This window comes from Oryx dammah, unplaced genomic scaffold, assembly GCF_014754425.2.
Source record: "Oryx dammah isolate SB20612 unplaced genomic scaffold, SCBI_Odam_1.1 HiC_scaffold_29, whole genome shotgun sequence".
In the NCBI taxonomy this organism is placed as follows: domain Eukaryota; kingdom Metazoa; phylum Chordata; class Mammalia; order Artiodactyla; family Bovidae; genus Oryx; species Oryx dammah.
In genome coordinates this window covers 53,510,973-53,531,702 of record NW_024070213.1, presented here as the reverse complement: position 1 = coordinate 53,531,702, position 20,730 = coordinate 53,510,973, and the positions used below count along the sequence as shown (strand labels likewise).

Sequence of the window (20,730 nt, the reverse complement as noted above, 5' to 3'; positions counted from 1 at the left end):
GCCACCTCATGCAAAGAGTTGACTCATTGTAAAAGACTCTGATGCTGGGAGGGATTGCGGGCAGGAGGAGAAGGGGATGACAGAGGATGAGATGGCTGGATGGCATCACTGACTCAATGGACATGAGTTTGAGTAAACTCCGGGAGTTGGTGATGGACAGGGAAGCCTGGCGTGCTGCAGTTCACGGGGTCTCAAAAAGTTGGACACGACTGAGCGACTGAACTGAATACAACTCAACTGATAGCTGTTGCTATCATTTCCCATTTTACAGTTGAACAGACTGAGGCACAGAGAGGTTCAGTAGCTTGGCCAGGATCACAGAGCTGGTAAGAGGTAGATATGTGAATATCTGCAGTTGAACCTCAGAGTCTGCATCCCTATCTAACCTCTGTATTGCAGCTACCCACGTGGCTCTGTCCCTGCATTCTCTTCCGAATTGACCTTATCCAGTCCTATGGATTTAAACATTGTCTGTCTTCTGGTCATATTTATTTTGTATCTCTGACTCAGACTGCTCCCCTAAGCTCCAGACACAGTTTGGTCTGGACTCATTTATCCACCCACAAGACGTCTTTTCATGGGCGTTAAGAACTTAATATGTCCTAAAGTAAGTTTGTGATGTACCTCCATGCCCCCACTCCCAAACCTTTTCTCCATCAGTGTCCTCTTTTCAGCCATTGTTTCGGGGGTCATGAGATGAAGAGATGTGTACATTTGCACATTTTTAAAAGGTGGATTGCTTGGCTTAGATAATGGCATGCTATTTATTTTTTTCCTTATGGCTACCTTATCTAACCTTCAAGGCAAAGACCACAGTTTATATATCTTTGCATTCCCAGAATCTATACATAGATCATGTTCAATATGTTCTTGTTGAAGAACAAGAAAGAAGAAAAGTTTTCTGTGGCTCTTAACTTTTTCTATTCCAGGTGTTTTCCATGGTACTTTTTAATTTCTCCAGTCATTCTTCTAAGGAGATTTTTCAAACTCCTCTAAATGGTCATTTTTCTTGGTTCTAACCTAAGGGTTTTTATTGTAGTATATGAATGAAACAACTCTGTTTCAAAACATCATTTTCATTTCTCTTCATTTTGGTACTTGCACACTTGAATTTATGTGGAAAGGAATACTTAATAAGAAGGAAAACCTATTTAGACCCAGTAGTATAATCATTCAGTACTCGAGAAAAAGAGTGATGTATAAGTCATATAATTAGGGTCATGTTTCACATTTATTTTTCTGAGCTGAAATTCAGTTTCTCCTTAAAAACAGAAAATAATAAGCCCCATACACACATAGACGCAGGCATGCACACACGCAGACCCCTCCACACACAGAACACATTACTAGACACCCATCGTCATTCAAAGGAATTCAGTTAACACTTGCCTCAAGATTATCACGATAAGCTTAAATACAACTTAATTTCTCCTCTTTCTTTGTGTAAACTGATAATTCAGAGATTATGTGTCTTCAATGCATGTAAAAGCCATGGATTTATTTAAACCTCAGAGTTTTTTAGATAAAATGGACAGAGTCAAGGGGTGTGGGTGGGGACTCAGATTTGAGTGAAATAGACTTTCAGTTTAGCTGTGGGTGAATTACTTAGTGTCTTTCCTTTTTTAGGAAATTAAAGCCTGTCTTACAAGTTTGAGAATAAAATGAGGTAATGTGTAAAAGTGCTTGTAAAATTATACAGTACTAAATATAATAAAGTGATGATATGAAATAAATATAACAGGCTTTATAATCATTGTTATAATTGAAATAATAAGAAAATGGAGTTTTTTTTAAATCATACTGAGTGACTCAAAACAGTTGTTCATTTATGCAGAAAATGGTTGAAATCCCACATTAGAATTTTAGTTGACTCAGTATGTATTCAGATAATGAACTTGGCTTTTTCATACACAGAAGTATGGCACTTAGAATGGGATATGCCCTGAATGGGATATAGTATTGTATCCTCCCTAGTGCGTTCATATATTCTTGGGAGATCTACAAAAAGATTATTCTTGAGGTAGATTGTATATTTTCTGTAAAACTGGCAATCACAGTAATTCTGTGAAGAGAGTATATTCTAAGGTTTCATGCTCTAAATCAAGGTTTGGTTGATTCTGTGAATCAGTCCTATGGCCATTTTGTCTTCTTTATTTTGCACAGTTTTACTCTTCCTCTCATGAGAAGATGGAGAAGAAACAACAGGAAGTGAGAACCTTGTCAGAAAACTAGGCAAATTTAAAGAATTCCTAGTATCACCATGAAACCTCCCAAGTGAGGAAGCTGCAAAACCTTCCCAGACTCTAAAGCATATCTTTTCTTTTTTCTTTTTTAAAATTTTATTTGGCTGTGCCGGGTCTTAGTTGTGACATGCATGATCTTTAGCTGAAGCATATGAAGTCTTTAGTTGCAGCCTGTGGGCTCTGCTTGCCTGACCAGGGATCGAACCTGGGCCCCCTGTATTGAGAGTGCAGAGCCATTACACTTCAGATACTGAAGTGTATCTTTAGTATAACCAAAAAGGCCCATTTTTAGGATAATTAGTATGTCTTCTGCTTTTTAACTTGGAAAATTATTATATATGGAAAAACAAGTGGCATTCTTTTCCAAAGCACAGGGAGGTTTAGCTGATTATCTTTGAGACTATCTCAGAGTGTGTGCGAGCTGTGTTTCTACATGTTCTCACACAGGCATTGCCACCCATGAGCTCATTCACTCTCTACCTGGCTACATGGCTGTGAGCACTCAGTGTAGGGAAGTAGTGGGTTACTAAACAGTAAGAAGTTTGTGAAGAGACCCAGCATTTAAGTGGTTGCTGGTGTGTTTGTTCCCTGGGTGAGTACCTCGTTTGCAAACAACAGCTACGTGGGCTCCGAGAGTCACCTCATTCTCATCACTTCCTGCTTCACAGGGCTCCCAATTTTTACCTGGGCCAGGATGAACTGTTCACATTTCACCAGGGCTTCCCTGCTGGCTCAGTTGGTAAAGAATCTGCCTGCAATGCAGGAGACCCAGATTCAATCCCCGGGTTGGGGAGATCCCCTGGAGAAGAAAATGGCAACCCACTCCAGTATCCTTGCCTGGAGAATCCCACGGACAGAGGAGCCTGGTGGGCTACAGTCCATGGGATCGCAAGAGTCGGACACGACAGCAATTAAACCACCACCAGGCAAATATTGGTTGAGAGCTCCTTCTATAGCAGGAACTGTTCTGGGGCCAAGGATTCAACCATGAATAACAGAAGCTTTCCTTGTTCTCAGGGGGCTTAAAGATAGGTGTCTACTTGTCCTACATTGAAAGATAAAACCTTATTTCAGCCTGAACTGCCAGAAAATTTGATTTTTTTTTCTAACCAATATCAGGGGTTCCCCTTCACCATTGTGCACTTGGATCCTGGCCCTTCTCCCCATTGGAAAGTCAGCATCACCAAAGTTTCTGAGAATGTTGTTGATACCAGTTTGCTTTTCCGTAATATCTTGAGGTGTTCTTAGGCCTTAAATACAATATTTATAAGCCCAGCAAGAAGACTCTGAATGAAAATACGAAAAATGAATTACAGTTGCCTTTCATCTGCAATGTAAAAACAACTCCCTACAGTGCAAATGTACCCTTGCTGAAGCATAAAGTTGAGGTTTTTTGACAGGTGTGTAAAAATATTGACTTGTATATAGATACTGTTATAAGGAGAGTTCAGCCACAAAGGCCCAGTACATCTTAAACTATGAAATTTTAAATTGATTTTCTTAAACTATAAACACTTAAATGGTATGCAGTTCAGGATGAACCTGTGTGAAAAGATAAGGATAAGTAATTGGCCATTTGGCTCATTAAGCTCTGGCTTAACTGTTTCTCATCTTTCTTCCACATCCTTCCACAACTCAGCCCTCACCCTGGGAAATGACTTCTAAAGGAAATCTCCTAATAAGGGATGTCCCTGCCGCCAGAGGCACAGACCAAAACCTGTTGGGTAGTTAATGGGGTGTGAAGTCCTAGTTTTACAGCCCTAAGTTCTGTGTTGATAAAAAGCCCCGAAGAAGGCAAAGGTTTGGGGCAAAGAGCATGGTCCTTTGAAAAAGCCTTGCTGATGCTGGCCAGATTTAAGACACATCTCATAGTTCCCTTTATCCCTACCACCACCAACTATTGCTTTTGCCTGAATGATTGAGAGCATCTCTCTCTCCATTTCACTGTGACTCTCCCTTATTCTTTATCTTCCATGCAGCAGCCACAGTGGTCTTTGAACACCTAAATCAAAATGACTTCCCCATGTACCTAGCATAAAGTTTAACTGTGTTGTTGTGGCCTGTGAACCACTGCAAACTAGCTCCTGCTCACCTTTCCAGCCTCTTCTCATGCCAGTCTCTGTGATTAATCCACCCCAGCACCTCTACTCTCCTCCTTGCCCCTCCACGATAGGACATACTAAGCTGTTTCCCAGCCTAGGGGCTTTGCACCCAGAACATTCAGCTTTTTACCCAACTGGCTCCTTCTTTATATCCCAACTCACATGTCCACTCCTCAGAGAGGACTTTTTTTTTGACCCTTTGTCCAAGGAAATGGGTATCCCACTCCAACTTTTCTCCCAAGACTGTGTTGTCTTCAGAACACTCAACTCTCTGAATCTCTTTCTCCTGTTAACTTGTTTTTGCCTGTCTTCTTTTGCATATGTGTATTTGCAGAATGTAAATGCCGTCTGTATCTCTTGTCTTCCCTGCTGGTTCTCCAGAGCCTGACACACAGTAACGTATTGATTGAATGGATATATGCACACATAAGGACCCAGCTTATTGCTGAAAAATGCCCTCTGATCTTACACTCTGTACAAGTTCATGTGTTCTAAGTTCCAGTTCAATTGAAACCATAGGAGACTTGGAGATACTCTTCAATTCAGTTTCTTTTTTCTGTTTCAGTCCTCTCTAATAAATAGTGACATCATCTTTGTGAAGTTGCATGCCCCATGGGAAGTGCTTGGGAGATATGCAGAACAAATGAACGTGAGGATGCCTTTCAGGTAGGTGTAAAAGTATTTCTCCCCACTCGCTCTGCTGCTAGTGCACTCCTCTATCGAAACAAATAAAATCAAAATGCAGACGGGAACACTGTTAGAGGAAAAAAATCCTTTAAATTTTTAGGAAATGCAATAAGTAACTTCATGGCTAATAATGACTTCATGACTTTTTGTGAAAATGCCTGGCTAATGCAGTCCTTAGAAGGATAGACTGTTGAGAAAGAAATATTTTCCAGGTGGCATTTTCATTTCCAAAGTGCCACTTTTTAAAACCCTGCTTCTTTGAATGGCCAGATGTCAGGATCAGTGGTACAAGTCCTTACTGACTGGTTCCTTCCAGAAAAAAATTAAAGTCTACTTCCATTGCAGCAAGTTCACGAAATTTCAGGAAAACATGACCTTATTTTTTAAAATAACTATTTTTGCATTTTAAGAGTCAAGTCATAAATGCTGTGCAAACCACAACCATTGATATTTATTGCTGCTGCTGCTACTAAGTCGCTTCAGTCGTGTCCAACTCTGTGCGACCCCATAGACGGCAGCCCACGAGGCTCCGCTGTCCCTGGGATTCTCCAGGCAAGAACACTGGAGTGGGGAATATAAAGTACTTTGCATGAATTTCTTAATTATTTTAAAGGATTAATTTTCCTGCATCTCAGAGTGAATATTCTTATATTCTCTATAGATTAAAAAAAGTGATTGTTTGCTAGATAGAAATGAAATTAAGTATTAAATTTTAAATTATGAATGCCAAGATATGTAGAAATAATAGAATCTCTTAAAGGAGGTGGACAGTTCTTAAGGGACAAAAGAATTAAATACTTTCTACTTTTGGTTCACCATTTGCCAATACGACCAAGTCAGAGGGCAGAAATTAGGCAGACGGCCAGTTCTAAAGTATAGCTCTTAATGAGCTGTGGAAAGTTATTGAGACAAAGATCCATCTATATTTTTAGAAATGAAGAGATGCTAGGAACACATTTAGGGAAGGGCAATTTCCATTCATAAGCCTGTAATATATCTCTCTGGTGCATCTTATTTTCTTTGTTTATTAGTCTTTGTGTCCTAATACAAATTCAAAATAGAGGCTGAGATTTCTACCATGTATTTTCCTTAAGGCAGAATTCTCAAAGGAATTGAGACTAAAGTAGTTCTAAATTTTTCACTTAGTTTTGTTTTTAATATGTTACAAAGAAAATCTTGGAACCCAAGGATTTTTAAAATTATATATATATGTAAATTATGTAATATATGTAATCAGTGAGAGAGAAGGAATACCAATTTTGTTTCCATAAACAGTTGTTTTGCACAATCAGTAATTTATCAATGTGAATTAATGCTATGTCATACATAAGGACCAAAGGGAAAATAAATATATGCTTAGATAGAGTCATAGATCAGACCAACAGCTTAAAGCCAACAGAGCTTAAAAAGTCTACCTTTTGATAATAGTAAGGTAGTAAAACCTAAGGAAACTGGCTGTATCATAGATAACACCTCTGTGTGCGCATTACATAATAGCAGAAGAGTGCCGCCTGCAAACAACATGAACACTTCTCTTATGCAGCATTCAAAGAATGCAATCCAGGCAATAAAATGAAAGCCATAACAACTGTGAATAATAATTTTACATGAAAGGAATTCCTGCAGGACAACATTTTAGGAGGAAATACTGTTAATGAGTGGCCATGAGTTGGCCTTATTAATATTGATGTGATTTTACCTAAGCATAGCCTCACTTGATACAACTTGGTGCATTTAAAATGTACATTACCTTTTTATCCAGCATGTATTTCCAAAAGAGGAATTGTCCTGACATTTCAGTTCAACAAAGTGTTCAAACATCAGTTTGGACATTGAAATGCCTCCAGGAATCTTACCTTTATTATTTCCTATAGACTGTACTTCTGAATCCCAGGTTTAGTCTCCTTGAATTTTTGTTTCTATGATATTTAAAAGGAAGTTGAGGAATAGATTTCTTGTGGGAAATGGTCACTGAAACCTGCTTTTGCTAAATACCTGTATGTCCAAGGATATGGGTTTTTTAAATAGACAGTTTCTAGAGCAGTTTTTGGTTTACAGAAAATTGAATAGATAGTACAGTGTTCCCATAGACCTCCTCTCACCCCGCTTACAGCTTCCTTACTATTGATACCTTGCATTAGTGTGGTTTATTTGTTACAACTGATGGACAAGTATTGGCACATTGTTACTATCAGTAGGTTAGTAATGTGATGGTGGTGTCTGTTTTAGTGGTCCATAGTTTAGGGTTCACTTCTTGTCTTGTACAGTTCTGTGGGTTTGGACAACTCACAGTGCCATGTATCCCTTATTATGGTATCATGCAGAATAGTTTCACAACCCTTGAAATCCCCTTTACTCTATCCCTTCTCTCCCCCAGCCCAGACCCCTGGCAACCACTGATTTTTCTATTGTCTCTATAATCTGCCTCTTTATAACATGGGATATGTGTTCAAGTTTTCACAGATATGCACAATAAGTTTTGGTGTATAAACTTCCCATTTTCTCTAATATCTTAGTTCAAAATCCATGCAAACCATTCATTCACTCATACACATTGGTTGAAGTCCAACCATGGAAAGAGAGAGAGATTGCATTTTTAAAAGTATCTAATGCACATGTTCTCCGTTCACACTATAGTCAGAATTTGCATTTGTAATACTTTTTATATGCAGGTACATAGAACTACAACAGACCCTTAATAAGTCTGATTTTTAAAAAGATTTTTCTCTGGGATTCCTTGGTTTACCTCTTTAATTAACAATCTATGAGGGCCAGAGGTTAGACAATAAGTGCTAGTGTGGTTATTTGCAGCAGGCTGTTGATACTTATTTGTTAGTGTCCTTCCCATACTGGTTGTAAAAACATATATTTTTATATATAATTTTTATTACCTTTGCCTATATCAGATGACAGAAACTTTCTCTAAACTTAAAGTGCTGTAGACATATTTGTTAATATAACAGTGTGCCTGTTAAATTATGTATGTTGCAAGCAGGCTGGCAATCTACCTCTGTATCCTGAAGAAAAAAAAAAAAGCTGACCTCAGCTGAATTCATACAAATACCAATTGCTCCAAATTATTGCTCTGCACAGGTTCTATAGGCGAAGAGCAGTGTGAAAAATGATGGTAACAAGGAGAGGAAGCAATGTCAATAGAAACTATTTCATACAATTTCATGAGTCAAAAATGCATGCCCTGCGTTCCCACTACATTTCTCACTGTTAATCTCTTTTTAGTTTTTTCTTCTTCACCTCTTACAGGCTTCTATCTTCAATCTCCTTTCCTTCCTTGCTAGTTCAAACTGTAACTGACGATGGGTTTTCTTCTCGACTGGCTTCATTTTTGCTGTTCTTCCAGGAGAAAAATCTATTACCTGCCCCGCCGGTACAAGTTCATGAGCAGGTTAGTAGCATGCTCTGTCACGATGGTGTTTGTTTTAGCTGTTGTCCTGTGTGCTCCCAACATTGACAAGGAAGACCAGCTGGGGAGGAGGGGACTTTGTCCCATGGGAGAGCTGGTTGCTGCACCAAAAATAGCTATTTCAAGTTAGGCTGTGTTGGGGAGCAGGAAGCAAAGATGGAAATTTTCCTCTTAGAGTCTTCCCTGTGATTTCTCCACACTTGGGAGGCAGAATTTATCTGCAGGTCTGTTGAGGCTGGGTTTGAGAGGTGAGGGTTCCCCATTCTATTAGATAAATTCCCAGAAAGCTCACTGTTTAGAAATCTTTGGTCTGAATGTTACTTTTTTCCCCATGCAAATTACTCCCCCCTCTATATGTAACTTGAAATCCAAGCGCAGATGGTAACCCTCTCAGGTGGCTTCTGATCCTTCCACGGGTAGTATCCTCCTATGTTAATAATATTTTTTTAATAAAGTATGCAGATATATTACCTTACTCAGAAGCCCTCCTACCTTCTTTTTTAAACCCCTCCTCCCCCAAAATCCTACTGTATGAGGACTGCCTTTACTGTGCTATATTGCCTTCCTAAGCTTGTTTCTCCTTGGTTTTTGAGAAGTTGGGGATGAAGGGGAGATTTCAGTATGTTCTTTGATTTGATTCCATGGTGATCACTGGCAATCTAATTTCAAACTTTTAATTGGTCTTATGTGATCATGCTCCCTAAACTGAGCTGATAGTTAAACAACTTGGAAACCATTACATTTATCTGAAAATCTTTAGAGTTCAGTTATGTGAGATTTAGCACTCAAATTCACTCTGCTTCTGTTCAGTGCAGAAGGATAAATAGAAGAACAGTTGATATAGTTTAGTGGGTTTAATCAAGTACATGAGTGCTTGACAAAATACGACATGAAAATGAGCATTTAAAGAAACTAAGGTGTGTGTTCCAAAAATTTTCCTGAGAAGCATCCTTATTAGCAATTCTTTCAATCAGATGGTTGCCATGGCATTTGGATTTACCAAGCAGAGACGAGTCCCTTGTCATATAATGACCTTCTACAAAATTTCATGTACACGTTAGCCTATTACAGTAGTTCTCAGACTTTAGCCAGCAGCAGAGTCACCTGGAGGGCTTATTAAAACTCAGATTGCTTGGTCTGTGCTATAACCTATGATGTAGGCTCTCCATCTGGAAGGTATATGAAGGCTGTATTTCCAACGCCTTTCATGTAGTAGGTGGGGCAAACGAATGAATGAATCTTCATATACATGTGAGGATTTGCAGAGGGAAAATAAGGCCACAAAGAAAAGCATAGAAAAACCAGGACTTCCTGAAGCATCAGACATAGATCGGGGACTGAAACATTGTTTGCACTGTGGGGAAGAGGTGAGCAATGAGGGCTTGAAAGAAAATGGTGATTAAATAACCCATATAATCTCAAGGTTGGATGGGATATCAAATGGCATCAAGTCCAGCTACTCATTGGCTGTTGAACCTCTGTTATATCATCAGCCAGCCTGTGTTTAAACATGTCTAGAGACAGTGAATTCCTGAACCCATCTGTAAACACCTGACTTAGAAAGTGCTTCCTTAAGTCATAATCTCTGTCTCCTTGATTTTCACTCTAAAACACTCAGATTGTACTCCTGCTCCCTGCAGAGCCAAAAAATAATCTGTCGAGTAAAACAGCAAAGTATGTGAGAAAGATTGGAGGAAAGTATAGGCAAAAGGCCTTAGTAGGTATTTGGAAAACAAGAAATGGTGGAGAGAAAGAGGTTTCTGTATTAAGGGATTGGGAGGCAGAAGAAGAGTGGAAATTCAGGGAAATACAGATGTGGTCAGACAGGTGTTGATTTTTTATCTGACAGTTCTGTATTATGACTCACAGTAGGTCTTTGAGGTAATTGGTGTCACGGTTGGTCTTTGAGGCTTTTGAAACTGATGGCAAAGCAGTTGAAGCTAAAAGTAAAGCCAGAGAATACAATTGGAGAGGTGAAGCTTGTCAGCCATCATGACCTGAGCCAGGGAAGTGGATGGAATTTCCCAGGGAGTGATGTATGGAGTGAAGAGAAGAGGGCCAGTAGCGACTGCTTGGAAAAATCTGCTTTAAGGAGACAGGAAGAGGTGGCTGATTTAAATGATGAAGAATAGGTGTCTCTGTAGCCAGAGATGACTTCCAAATTGCAGGGCATGTCTGTAACTTGTTATCCTAGTCATACACCAGTAGTAAAATATTGACTTCAATATTCTGAGACTTCCATGCCATCCTAAATATGGATACGTAATTTAGCTTTTAGTTTCATTCTTCCAAATGATATTTTACTTCATTAATCCACAAAAGCACCCTGGAAACAAACCTACCTCCTTTCACAATAAGGGAAAAGAAAGAAAAATTGTGAAGTTTCTGAGCAGGCAGAAAAATAAAGCATCATTTCACAAATATCTTTGTGAGAAGTCACCTGACACCATGAAGCACACTCATATAATTCAGATATATATTTGGGGGGTAAGTGTTCTTTTTATCCACATACTTGGTCTATTAAAGGATGCTTTGACACTTACCTTTGAGCAGACTTAGAGATATTACACAATACCTATCTAGTCAAGAAAGGAAATTTATCACTGTTGTTCTGCCTTATTTTATTTTTACTTTCACCAAATAGTATGAATATAGCCTGTAAAAGATATGCTTACAAAGTAATAAATCTGATGATTGTGGGTGACTGGTAGCTGAAGTCTCATTACTGCTCATTCTTTTTTCCTCCTTGCCCCCATACGCATCCTGACTGGTGTTCTCCTTTGCGATGCTTGGCAGGATGAACACTTGTCCCTGCTCTTACACACTGAGTGCCTTCGCAGTCTTATCAGATGAGTATACAGGCAACATGACAGAATGGCTTGGATATTTCCATCCTCACCTTAAAAAATTAATATTCATAAATGTTCCAAAACTTTTGGACTCTTCTAGAAGATACTTAAGCTCTGCCCCAATTAGCAGCCTTGTGACCTAAAAGAATGGCATTAGCTTCTCAAGATCCCTAACTCCTATCTGAGGAGAGACTGCTAATATGGGGCACTTGGTTCTAAGAAGAGGAAAAAGAAATGCAAGCCTCTGTTGTCTGTTATCCATCCAGGAGGGCTTCATTTCCTGCAACGTAGGCCTGTGTGCCGTGCCTCCATTACATTTTTTAAAAGCTCATCTGTTGTGCTCTCTGGGCATATTATCTCTGAAAATGTAATCTAACTGTTCGAAACCTGATGCTATTATTATAGTATTCTGATCTGGGGAAAAGCAGCTGTCTCTGAAGTCGCCTGTTTCATTTAATTCAGCCTAATTGAGTTGTCTTTAGTACAAACTCCCTCATGGGTTGTTAGTGGCTTGAGAAAAAGGCCCTTGTTTTCTGATTCTTCAGGGTGCACCCTCCATATCCAGGTTGGGACTCTGTGTACAGCCAGTAATTTATAAAGGCCTGCAGGCAGGTTTTTCGGTTAGGGGTGAAGTTCTCTGCATGTGGTCTTTTCTGTAATCACCACAGTCTCCCCTTCACCACTGAGGAAGGTGAGGTCAAGGTATTTTTTTTTTAAATTTATTTATTTATTTATTTTTAATTTTTACTTTACAATTCTGTATTGGTTTTGGCATAGATTGACATGAATCCACCACAGGTGTACATCCGTTCCCAAACATGAACCCCCCTCCCACCCCCCTCCCCACAACATCTCTCTGGGTCATCCCCGCGCGTCAGCCCCAAGCGTGTCATATCCTGCATCAGGCATAGACTGGCATTTCGATTCTTACATGATATTATACATGTTTCAATGCCATCAGGACCTTCCCAAGGCACAGCCCAGCAAAGGTGGGAGATGTGTGCCCTCTAGTTTGTTTCTAATTGATTAATTACCATTGGGCTGCACTGGATCTTCGTTGCTGCAGACGGGTTTTCTCTAGTTGCCGTGAGCAGGCTTCATGGCAGAGGCTGCCCTTGTGGAACACGGGCTCTAGGCGCCCAGGCTTCAGCAGTCGTGGTGTGTGGGCCCAGTAGTTGCAGCTCGTGGGCTCTGAAGCATGTGTGCCTCTAGTTTGTGCTTGTGCCCCGCTCCCAGCTCTTTCCAGCCACCCAAAACCTCACCTGTCATGAACTAGTCTTTGGGGGAGGACCCCAAATTTACCATCAGAACAACTTTCTTAAGAGAGTGACTCACCTTTTGGTCTAGATGCTAACTTGACAAGTCAAGGCCACAAATATTCAAGCGGATGGTCCATCTTTATTGATTTGCCTATGTAGTCTGCGAGAGGGCTTTTGCTCAGTAAATGGCAGAGATGGACCAAAGTGACAATGTATCCAACCAAAATCAATGCTCTAGCATTAAACCGACATTTTATCTTTCTCCTGTCAGAGGAGACTTTATTAAGTAAGCCCTACTCCTCTATTGAAGAGACAAATAAGATGTTTTCTGGTTAGTTGGTTTCTCAACTTTTCAGCTCTAAGTAAATTTCAGGATCACTTGTTCAGGGATGTCTGTGAGACATGGGAGCACAGACCTCAATATATAAGGGAAGATCATGGCTCTTGAGTGTCTATTGAGAACTTGGTCAACAAAAGTTCATTGTCATCATCATTTTCTTCATCCCAGAAACTACCGCTTAATTGAGCATTTTGTCCAGCCAAGGCACTGTGTAAACGCTTACGCATTATCCTTACCAATTCCATCTGTAATGGATGTGTTAGTTCAGAGAGGCTTAGTCCCTTGCCCAGCACGGCACTCACCACTTTTGAGCTGAGCAGTGAGAATGTTAATCCGTTTCTCGCTGACTCCAGAGTCGTCATTCTATACAAAAATTTATCCATTATGCTTTGTGAAAAGGAAAGCTCTTTATTAACTCAAGGCTTGTTTGAAATGGTATAGCCAAAATATGACCTCTGAAGTCACCAGCAACATATATTAGACAGCCTCTGATTGATCATTTTAAAGATGAAGATACTAAGGCCCTGAGAGGATAAAAGGTTTGTCCCAGGCCTCTAGCTTGACTCTCAGGCTTTCCAGCCTGGTGGCTTTTGCACTGTCTGTCTTTCCTTGGCAAGATGGAAGGGGATCCTCACTGATGTCTGAGTGGCACAGTCTGGGGACAGGACTGGGTTTGTGGAAGAATGGACGTTAGTCATGCAGCCATAAAGGGACAAACTCTTGTTCCCAGAGCCACTTACCTGGGAGGTCAGGACAGAGTGTCGAGCATCAGTCTCATCATTGGGAACCTGGTCAGCCGAGGTCTGGGGAAGATGGGATCAAGGCTGTTTTGAGAGATGTGGCAGTCTCCCATTGCTTTTATGACACATCCCCAGACAAATTTATTATCTCAGTTCTGTGAGTCACAAGTCTGGGTAGGGGGAGGTTTCATCTGGTTTCTCTGCTCGGGGTCTCACAGGCTAAGATCAAGGTGTCAGCCAGCCAGCTCTTCTTCGGAGGCTTCTGGGAAGAATTGGCTTCCAGGCTCATCCAGGTTGCTGGCACAGCTCAGCTCCATGCTGTTGTCGGACCGGGGTCTCCATTTCTTGGCTGTTAACCAAAGGTCTTTCTCAGCTTCTAGAGGCTTCCTGGCACCCCCTGGCTCCTGGCCCCCTTCACCTCCAAAGCCAGCTCTGGCCAGTTGAGTCCTTCTCACACTTTGAATCTCTCTGACCTCCCTTTGGCCTCATCTCTCCTGTCTCCAGCCAGAGAAAGTTCTCTGCTTTTAAAGGGCTTAGTGATTAGAAGTGCCCACCTGAGTAATCCAGTATGCTGTCCATAATTTAAGACCCAGCTTATATCTGCAAAGTTCCTTTGCTGTGTCACACTCATATTCACAGGTTCCAGGATAAGGGTGCCGGCATCACTGGGGGGCCATTCTGCCAAGCAGTGGAGGCTACAAACTGCTGATCACTTCTGAGTATTCTGTTCTCTCGTGAGCGGACAGCCTCGACTGGCATGTGTGATGGGACCAGAACAGTCCATGCTTTCTCTTCCTGCTTCTGTTCAGGCTGCCCGATGAAGGCTGGTTCACACCCTCAGGGGTTATTTTTAAGCTGTCTTTTGAACATCTTTCCTCTACCATGGTGTTTCAAAAGCCCACTACCTCTCCTTTCCATCACTTTACATTAACCTCTGTGGTCCTCAAAGAGTTATTAGTAACGCTGCTCTCTGCTTGGCAGTTTCTCCAAAGCATTTCATGCACATCCTCTTTCATAAGCCTCCTAGCAACTCTGTGAGGTCAGTGAGATGATGATGATGGTGATGATCCCATTTAAAAACCCTGGAAAAATAAGGCTCAAAAAGGTGAGTGATTTTGTGGAAGGTCACACTGCTGATAAGCAGCAGAGCCAGGATTTCGGCATCGCAAGGGCAAATCCCAGCTCCTTTCCACCACACCAAGCAGTCTACCCTCACTTCCTCCTTGCCCTTCCTCATTTTTCACTTTCATACCCTGGTTGTCTCTCCCTCCATCTCCACGTTTCACTTAAATAGTGGTGCCCCAAGCGTGTTGTAGAAAGTTGCCATTTCATTCCCTGAATTTTTACAGCTTTGTTTTTCTTCACGTTGAGCACTGTACCCATCTGAGTTAAATTCTTAGTCATTGCACTCAGAGCCCGCATTCCATGAGAATGCAGATTTTGCAAAATGTAATCCGATTAGTGCTGCAGACTGGACACGTGTGGGAGGTGAAAGCTCTATTATGGAAAACCTCTGGACCAGGGTCATCTTTTGTGAACAACTTTCAAGGCAATCAGATGAAATAAAGCCGAGAGCCGCAGGGAAGCCCACCTGCTTAACCTAGGAAGTTTCATTTAACGACTAAATCATTGAACTTGGGCAAGTGATAGATACTCATGATGCGTTGTTAACTTTGAATTGAACTTTGAATTGAAAAGCTGAAGGACAAAACTGTTAAGAGGCAAGCTGGTTGCTCAAATTCTTGTCCTTGCAGAAAAAAGAAAAACGTAGTAATAATAGCTATGTTTACTGTGCACTGACACCATTCTGGAGGTTTTCTGTACATTTTGATCATTTAATCATCACAATCCTATGAATTACACATCATTATCATGCCCATTTTACAGATAAGGAAATTGAGGCATGGCAACGTTAAATAACTTACCCAGGGTCACACTGCTATCATTTACAGAGCCAGGGTTTGAATCTAGGCACTCCAGCCTCAGAGCTCATGTTCTCAACCACTGTGTCATATCACCTCTCTGAGGCTTACATCTCACTATATTTGAGTGTCTTTAAAAAGATAATGGGGCGTCCTTGAGTCAGGAAGATCCCCTGGAGAAGGGAATGGCTACCCACTCCACTATTCTTGCTTAGAGAATTCCATGGACAGAGGAGTCTGATGGGCTACAGTCCATGGGGTCGCATTGAGTCAGACATGACTGAGTGACTAATACTTTCACTGCTACTAAAAAGATGATGAGAAAGAAGGTGAACCTTGGGGGTGAAATAGATGTAGACTTTTCCCGCTTTCTTGGGTCTTTGGGCCATTCCAGTCTATTATTTTCTGGCTATATGACCCAGAGTAGGATCTTTATTTCTGTATGTATAATATGTGATGGGGACAGGTCCTCTTGGAGATGAGTCTTCAAGAAGCTGGAGGATTTTTTCTAGTTTGAACTTTCAGAGGCTCTGGGAAAAGGACAGTCACCACCAAGCAGAGAAGGGAGTTGTGGTGAGGCTGGAACAATGCTGAAGATAAAAAGTGGTAAAAGAGGAGTTTACTGTTACTATTCATTTTGGAGTTGATTTGTTATATAAAAAATAATCCATTCATCTGGGAGTTTCACTGAAAAGGAGAAATTGCCATGTGAATAATTTTAACTGGGAGAAAAAGTAAAAGATGCCCAAATTTCATATGTTTTCAGTTAATAGACTTAGAAGGCATTTAAAGGTTTTTCATCCCCAGAGAAATGAGTCTCTTCCATAGCCCTTACATAAAGATTCCCATTATCTACTACTGTGATGGGCATGATCATGGGACTTTAAAATCAAAAGTCTAGAATCTGCATTTTGGTTCTGACTTTATTCACTGTCTGGGTAACTTGGGCTGGATAATTACCCCACCATGGGTCTCTTTTATGATGTGTAAAGGAGAACGGTCCCTGTTCAGTCTACCTCACAGAGCTGCTATTAATGTGTGCTCTTAGGGGAAAAAAAGTTCCAGTGGTGTAGGTACCTGAGGTGGCATAATCATTTCAAAGTCTGTTGTGGTCTTTGCTCTTCTAGTAGTTGGCTGTGAGTGGGTGAGAATCTGGTCACGTGGAGGCCAGATGTTTTCATCAGAAGTGAGAAGGAATGGGGGTGCTGCTGGGGAGGCAAATCATGGCTTGAAAACTGCTTTGGGGACAGTGGTGGGGTTTTTTGGCTTGGCATCATTGTGTACTCTGGCCAGAGTGACACATGTGTGTCATGACACCCCAGCACTGTGAGAACCATGGGGTCAGCTTGGAAAGAGACATGAAAGTAAAAAAAAAAAAAAAAAAAAAAAACACGTCGTCTGCTGAGAGGCTGTCCGGGGAAGGTATGAGGGCCAGAAAGCAAATGGTGACATTGAGCTCTCTGTGCACAGTCCACCCCTGGAATGTGCTGTCTCTGCCCCGCCTCCAAAGCCAACTAACTAGAGCTTCAGCTCTTCCCTGACCTTGGATGGGGAGATTTGCCAAGCACATAGTGAGTTTCTAGAATCTGCAGGATGGAAGAACTTAAGGTCTTGGCTGCTTTGCTTCAGGGACTGTCTGCTTCCTTTCCGGAGCCTTCCAACCTCGTTCTGACTCCTTGGCCATCCGTTGGCGTGTGGGTAGACATGTGACTCATAGCAGTGATATCATGGGCAATCAGGACACTTGGCTTGCTTCCTTCTTTGTGTCGAGTGGGGGTTTCATGAGTGCAGTGAGCATGTCCAGAGCGTGTGGGTCATAATTACGGCTCTGTGGAGACCTCCCTCCTGTGTTTTGGGGCAATGCTGACATGCTGTACCCTTTGGTCTTGCCTTTCATGTACCACAGGATCGATAAACAAATAAGCAGATTTCGGAGATGGTTACCTAAGAAGCCAATGAGGCTGGACAAGGAGACACTGCCAGACCTGGAGGAGAATGACTGCTACACTGCCCCTTTCAGCCAGCAAAGGATCCATCAGTGAGTGTTTCCTGTGAAAGCCCTTGTCTTACTAAGTTCGTGCAGCCATGGTAGATCCCTTTCCTGCACGCCTCCGATTCCTTGGTCCTTGGAAGGAACAGCCTAGTGCCCGTCTCCCCCAGCAGTCCAGTTGTGTGTTCATATCCCTTTGAGGGTGAGCAGGCTGCTGTAACAATTTCCGCGTCGCAGCAGCTCTACACAGTAGATGCTGGCTCGTGTGCTGGGTGCACCACCTTCCGCATGGTGATTCAGAGACCCAGGCTCCTTTTGTCTTGTGGCTCCGCCAAAGCCCAGTGCTCAGAGCCCTCTGCAGGCTCATCTGCCTCGAGCCGGCACATAGGGAAACTGGTGTACTCCTTGCCCTGTTGAAATGAGGGGTTGTTGAGTTAAAAAAAAAAATCTCAGTTCACCTCTCAACTCGCCTTTCTTCAGCAACCCACCACGTTGCCCCAGAGAAAGCCACATAACCTAGCAGCTGGCTTCTGGACTCATCGATCAGTCTCTGAGCAGTGATTGGTCACTTTGTACTTGTACGGTTGGGGGAAGAAGGGGTTAGCTAAGTAATGGGGCCTTTGAAGAATTGCAAAAGTGACAAAGAATTGACTCTGAAGCTTTTGATGTGACAAGAAATCATGGCCAGAGGGCAGGGTTGGTGGTGGGAGAGAAATTCATGCCAAAGACTATAAACAACCAGGCTAAGACAGCCCCTTAAAAGGAGGATAAATCAGGTGAGCCTGGCCTCGCTTTCAGCCAGACTTCAGGAATTCCTGGCACTTCCTGTTTCAGCTATAGCTACAGCCTCCATAAAAATGACTTACCTGAAGGAAAGAAAAGGAGTGACAGAGGTTTTTTTAAAAAACTAGGTTGCTGACTTTGAGAAAATTATAAACCAAATGGCATTGTCAAGTTGCAGAGAGTGCAAGGCAGGGGCACATTTCAGCAACAGAAAATCAGTTAAAGCCTTGGATTTCTGGAGGGTGAAGGAGAAAAGAAAAATCAAAGAATAGATGCTCTGCATCAAAATGTGTAATGTGTAATGCAAGGGAAGAAATGCCATAAGCCTCTAACTCAGCCAAACTCTACATCCCCACAAGTTAGACCGATGCCAAATAAGCCCTGCTATGTGAACATTTAAAAGGGTTATTGAAGGAGACATGAAGCTCACAGCCCAGCCTCGAAATCCTAGTTAAATCCGCCGTGGGAAATAGGAACTGAGCAGGATTTCATGTTAACCCCAAGATCAGGACCTACGATGTTTTCTTAAGAGAAAAAGACAGATGAAAGCTGACGTTTTCCCACTCTTCATTTAAACCCTCGCTGTGCCTGTGTTGTTCATCTTGAAGTTTCTTACACAAGCGGATGTTTGTTTTTAAATCCTTCTGGAATAGAGTCTGATTTACATGCAAAGGTTCACTTTGCTTCTCACCTGCCTGAGAGGATGCCTAGCAGATTGTAGGAGGGTCTCAAAAGTTTTAGATGGATGGATGGGTAGATGAAAGAATCAGTGAAATATATGGTGTGCACCTGGGGTTTGTTTTACTTCAGAGGAACACAGGTAAATGAAAGAGAAAGGTTTCCCAGTACTTGTCTTCATGCTGGTTATGTTGTGTAATATTCTGGCTTTAGAACAAAGTTTCTCAGCAGAGTTATCAGTCAGAAGCACCTGGGTGCCCATCAGGATCCCTCGGAACCAGAACTGAGAATTGTACCTTTATGGATATTTTAAACTATATAATAAATGAGGGCTAATAGCCTGTGGGATGGTGGTATTCAGCCATCTCTCACATATATTTGAGAAGCTTTTTTTGACATGTTTGGGTATTTATTCACTGAATCATTGTTTCATTCAACAGTCACTAATTTGATGCCTACTTCTAGCCAGACACTGTCTGGGTACAGGGCATATATCAACAAAATATAGTAAATAATACAGAACCTTGACCCCACCTAGTAAACAGAGTAGACCACTTTATTTAATTTTAAATTTTACTGGAGTGTGGTTGATTTACAATGTTGTATCAGTTTCAGGTGTATAACACAGTGGTTTGGTTATGCATATACATATATTCATTCTTTTTCAGATTCTTTTCCCAAATAGGTTATTATAGAATATTGAGTAGAGTTCCCCATGCTATCCAGTAGGTTCTTTTTGGTTATCTATTTTATATATAGTAGTTGCTGCTGCTAAGTCACTTCAGTCGTGTCTGACTCTGTGCGACCTCATAGACGGGAGCCCACCAGGCAACCCCGTCCCTGGGATTCTCCAGGCAAGAACACTGGAGTGGGTTGCCATTGCCTTCTCCAATACATGAAAGTGAAAAGTGAAAGTGAAGTCGCTCAGTCGTGTCTGACTCCTAGCGACCCCATGGACTGCAGCCTCCCAGGCTCCTCCATCCATGGGATTTTCCAGGCAAGAGCACTGGAGTGGGGTGCCATTGCCTTCTCTGATATATAGTAGTGCCTGTGTGTTAACCCCAGACTCCTAATTTATTCTTCCCCATCATGTTTCCCCTTTGGTAACCGTAAGTTTGTTTTCAAAATGTGTATGTCTGTTTCTATTCTGTAAGTAAGTTTATTTATATCATTTAAGAAATTAGATTCCATATATGAGTGATGTTATATATTTGTCTTTCTCTGTCTGACTTCACTTAGTATGGTAATTTTAAATTTCATCAGCATTGCTGCAAATGGCATTATTTTGTTCTTTGTTTGGCTGAGTAATATTCCATTGTAACTATGTACCACATCTTCTTTATCCATTCCTCTGAGAGAAGACCACTTTGAATCACTATAAAAGTATGTTGAGTGTGACTTTACAAGAGGGCTTGCTCCATCCTCCAGATCTGAGGGAGATTGGTTAAAGATAAGGGTGGGTCACGAGAAGAAAATGTTTAAGATGAGCCTTGAAGGATAACACTTGTCCATGTAGGTAAGGGCTAAGCATTTCCTAAAAAGAGAGGGTAACATATATTTAAAACTACAAAGGCATGAATCAGAACAGGGTGTTTGAAAAACCACAGGTAGTTTTCTGTTTTGGGGTAACAGGGTATGAGAAAACCTGGCATCTTTGTTTGAAAAAAAGAGAGTGATCAGTGGAAGATGAGCTTCCAGCATAGGAGAACTAAGGAG

General features: G+C 41.5%; 1 protein-coding gene across 4 annotated transcripts in view; it reads left to right on the top strand.

Annotated features, from left to right (window-relative positions):
- Positions 1 to 20,730, top strand: part of ANO4 (anoctamin 4) — a 356,708-nt gene that overhangs the window by 200,400 nt on the left and 135,578 nt on the right. For 3 of the 4 annotated variants that reach the window (XM_040234899.1, XM_040234897.1, XM_040234896.1), the window contains 3 exons: positions 4,911 to 5,011; positions 8,391 to 8,435; positions 17,470 to 17,601. In XM_040234899.1, the coding sequence (XP_040090833.1) occupies positions 4,911 to 5,011; positions 8,391 to 8,435; positions 17,470 to 17,601 (278 nt within the window). The remainder of the gene's footprint in view (positions 1 to 4,910; positions 5,012 to 8,390; positions 8,436 to 17,469; positions 17,602 to 20,730) is intronic. The other variant, XM_040234898.1, reaches the window with a different exon arrangement.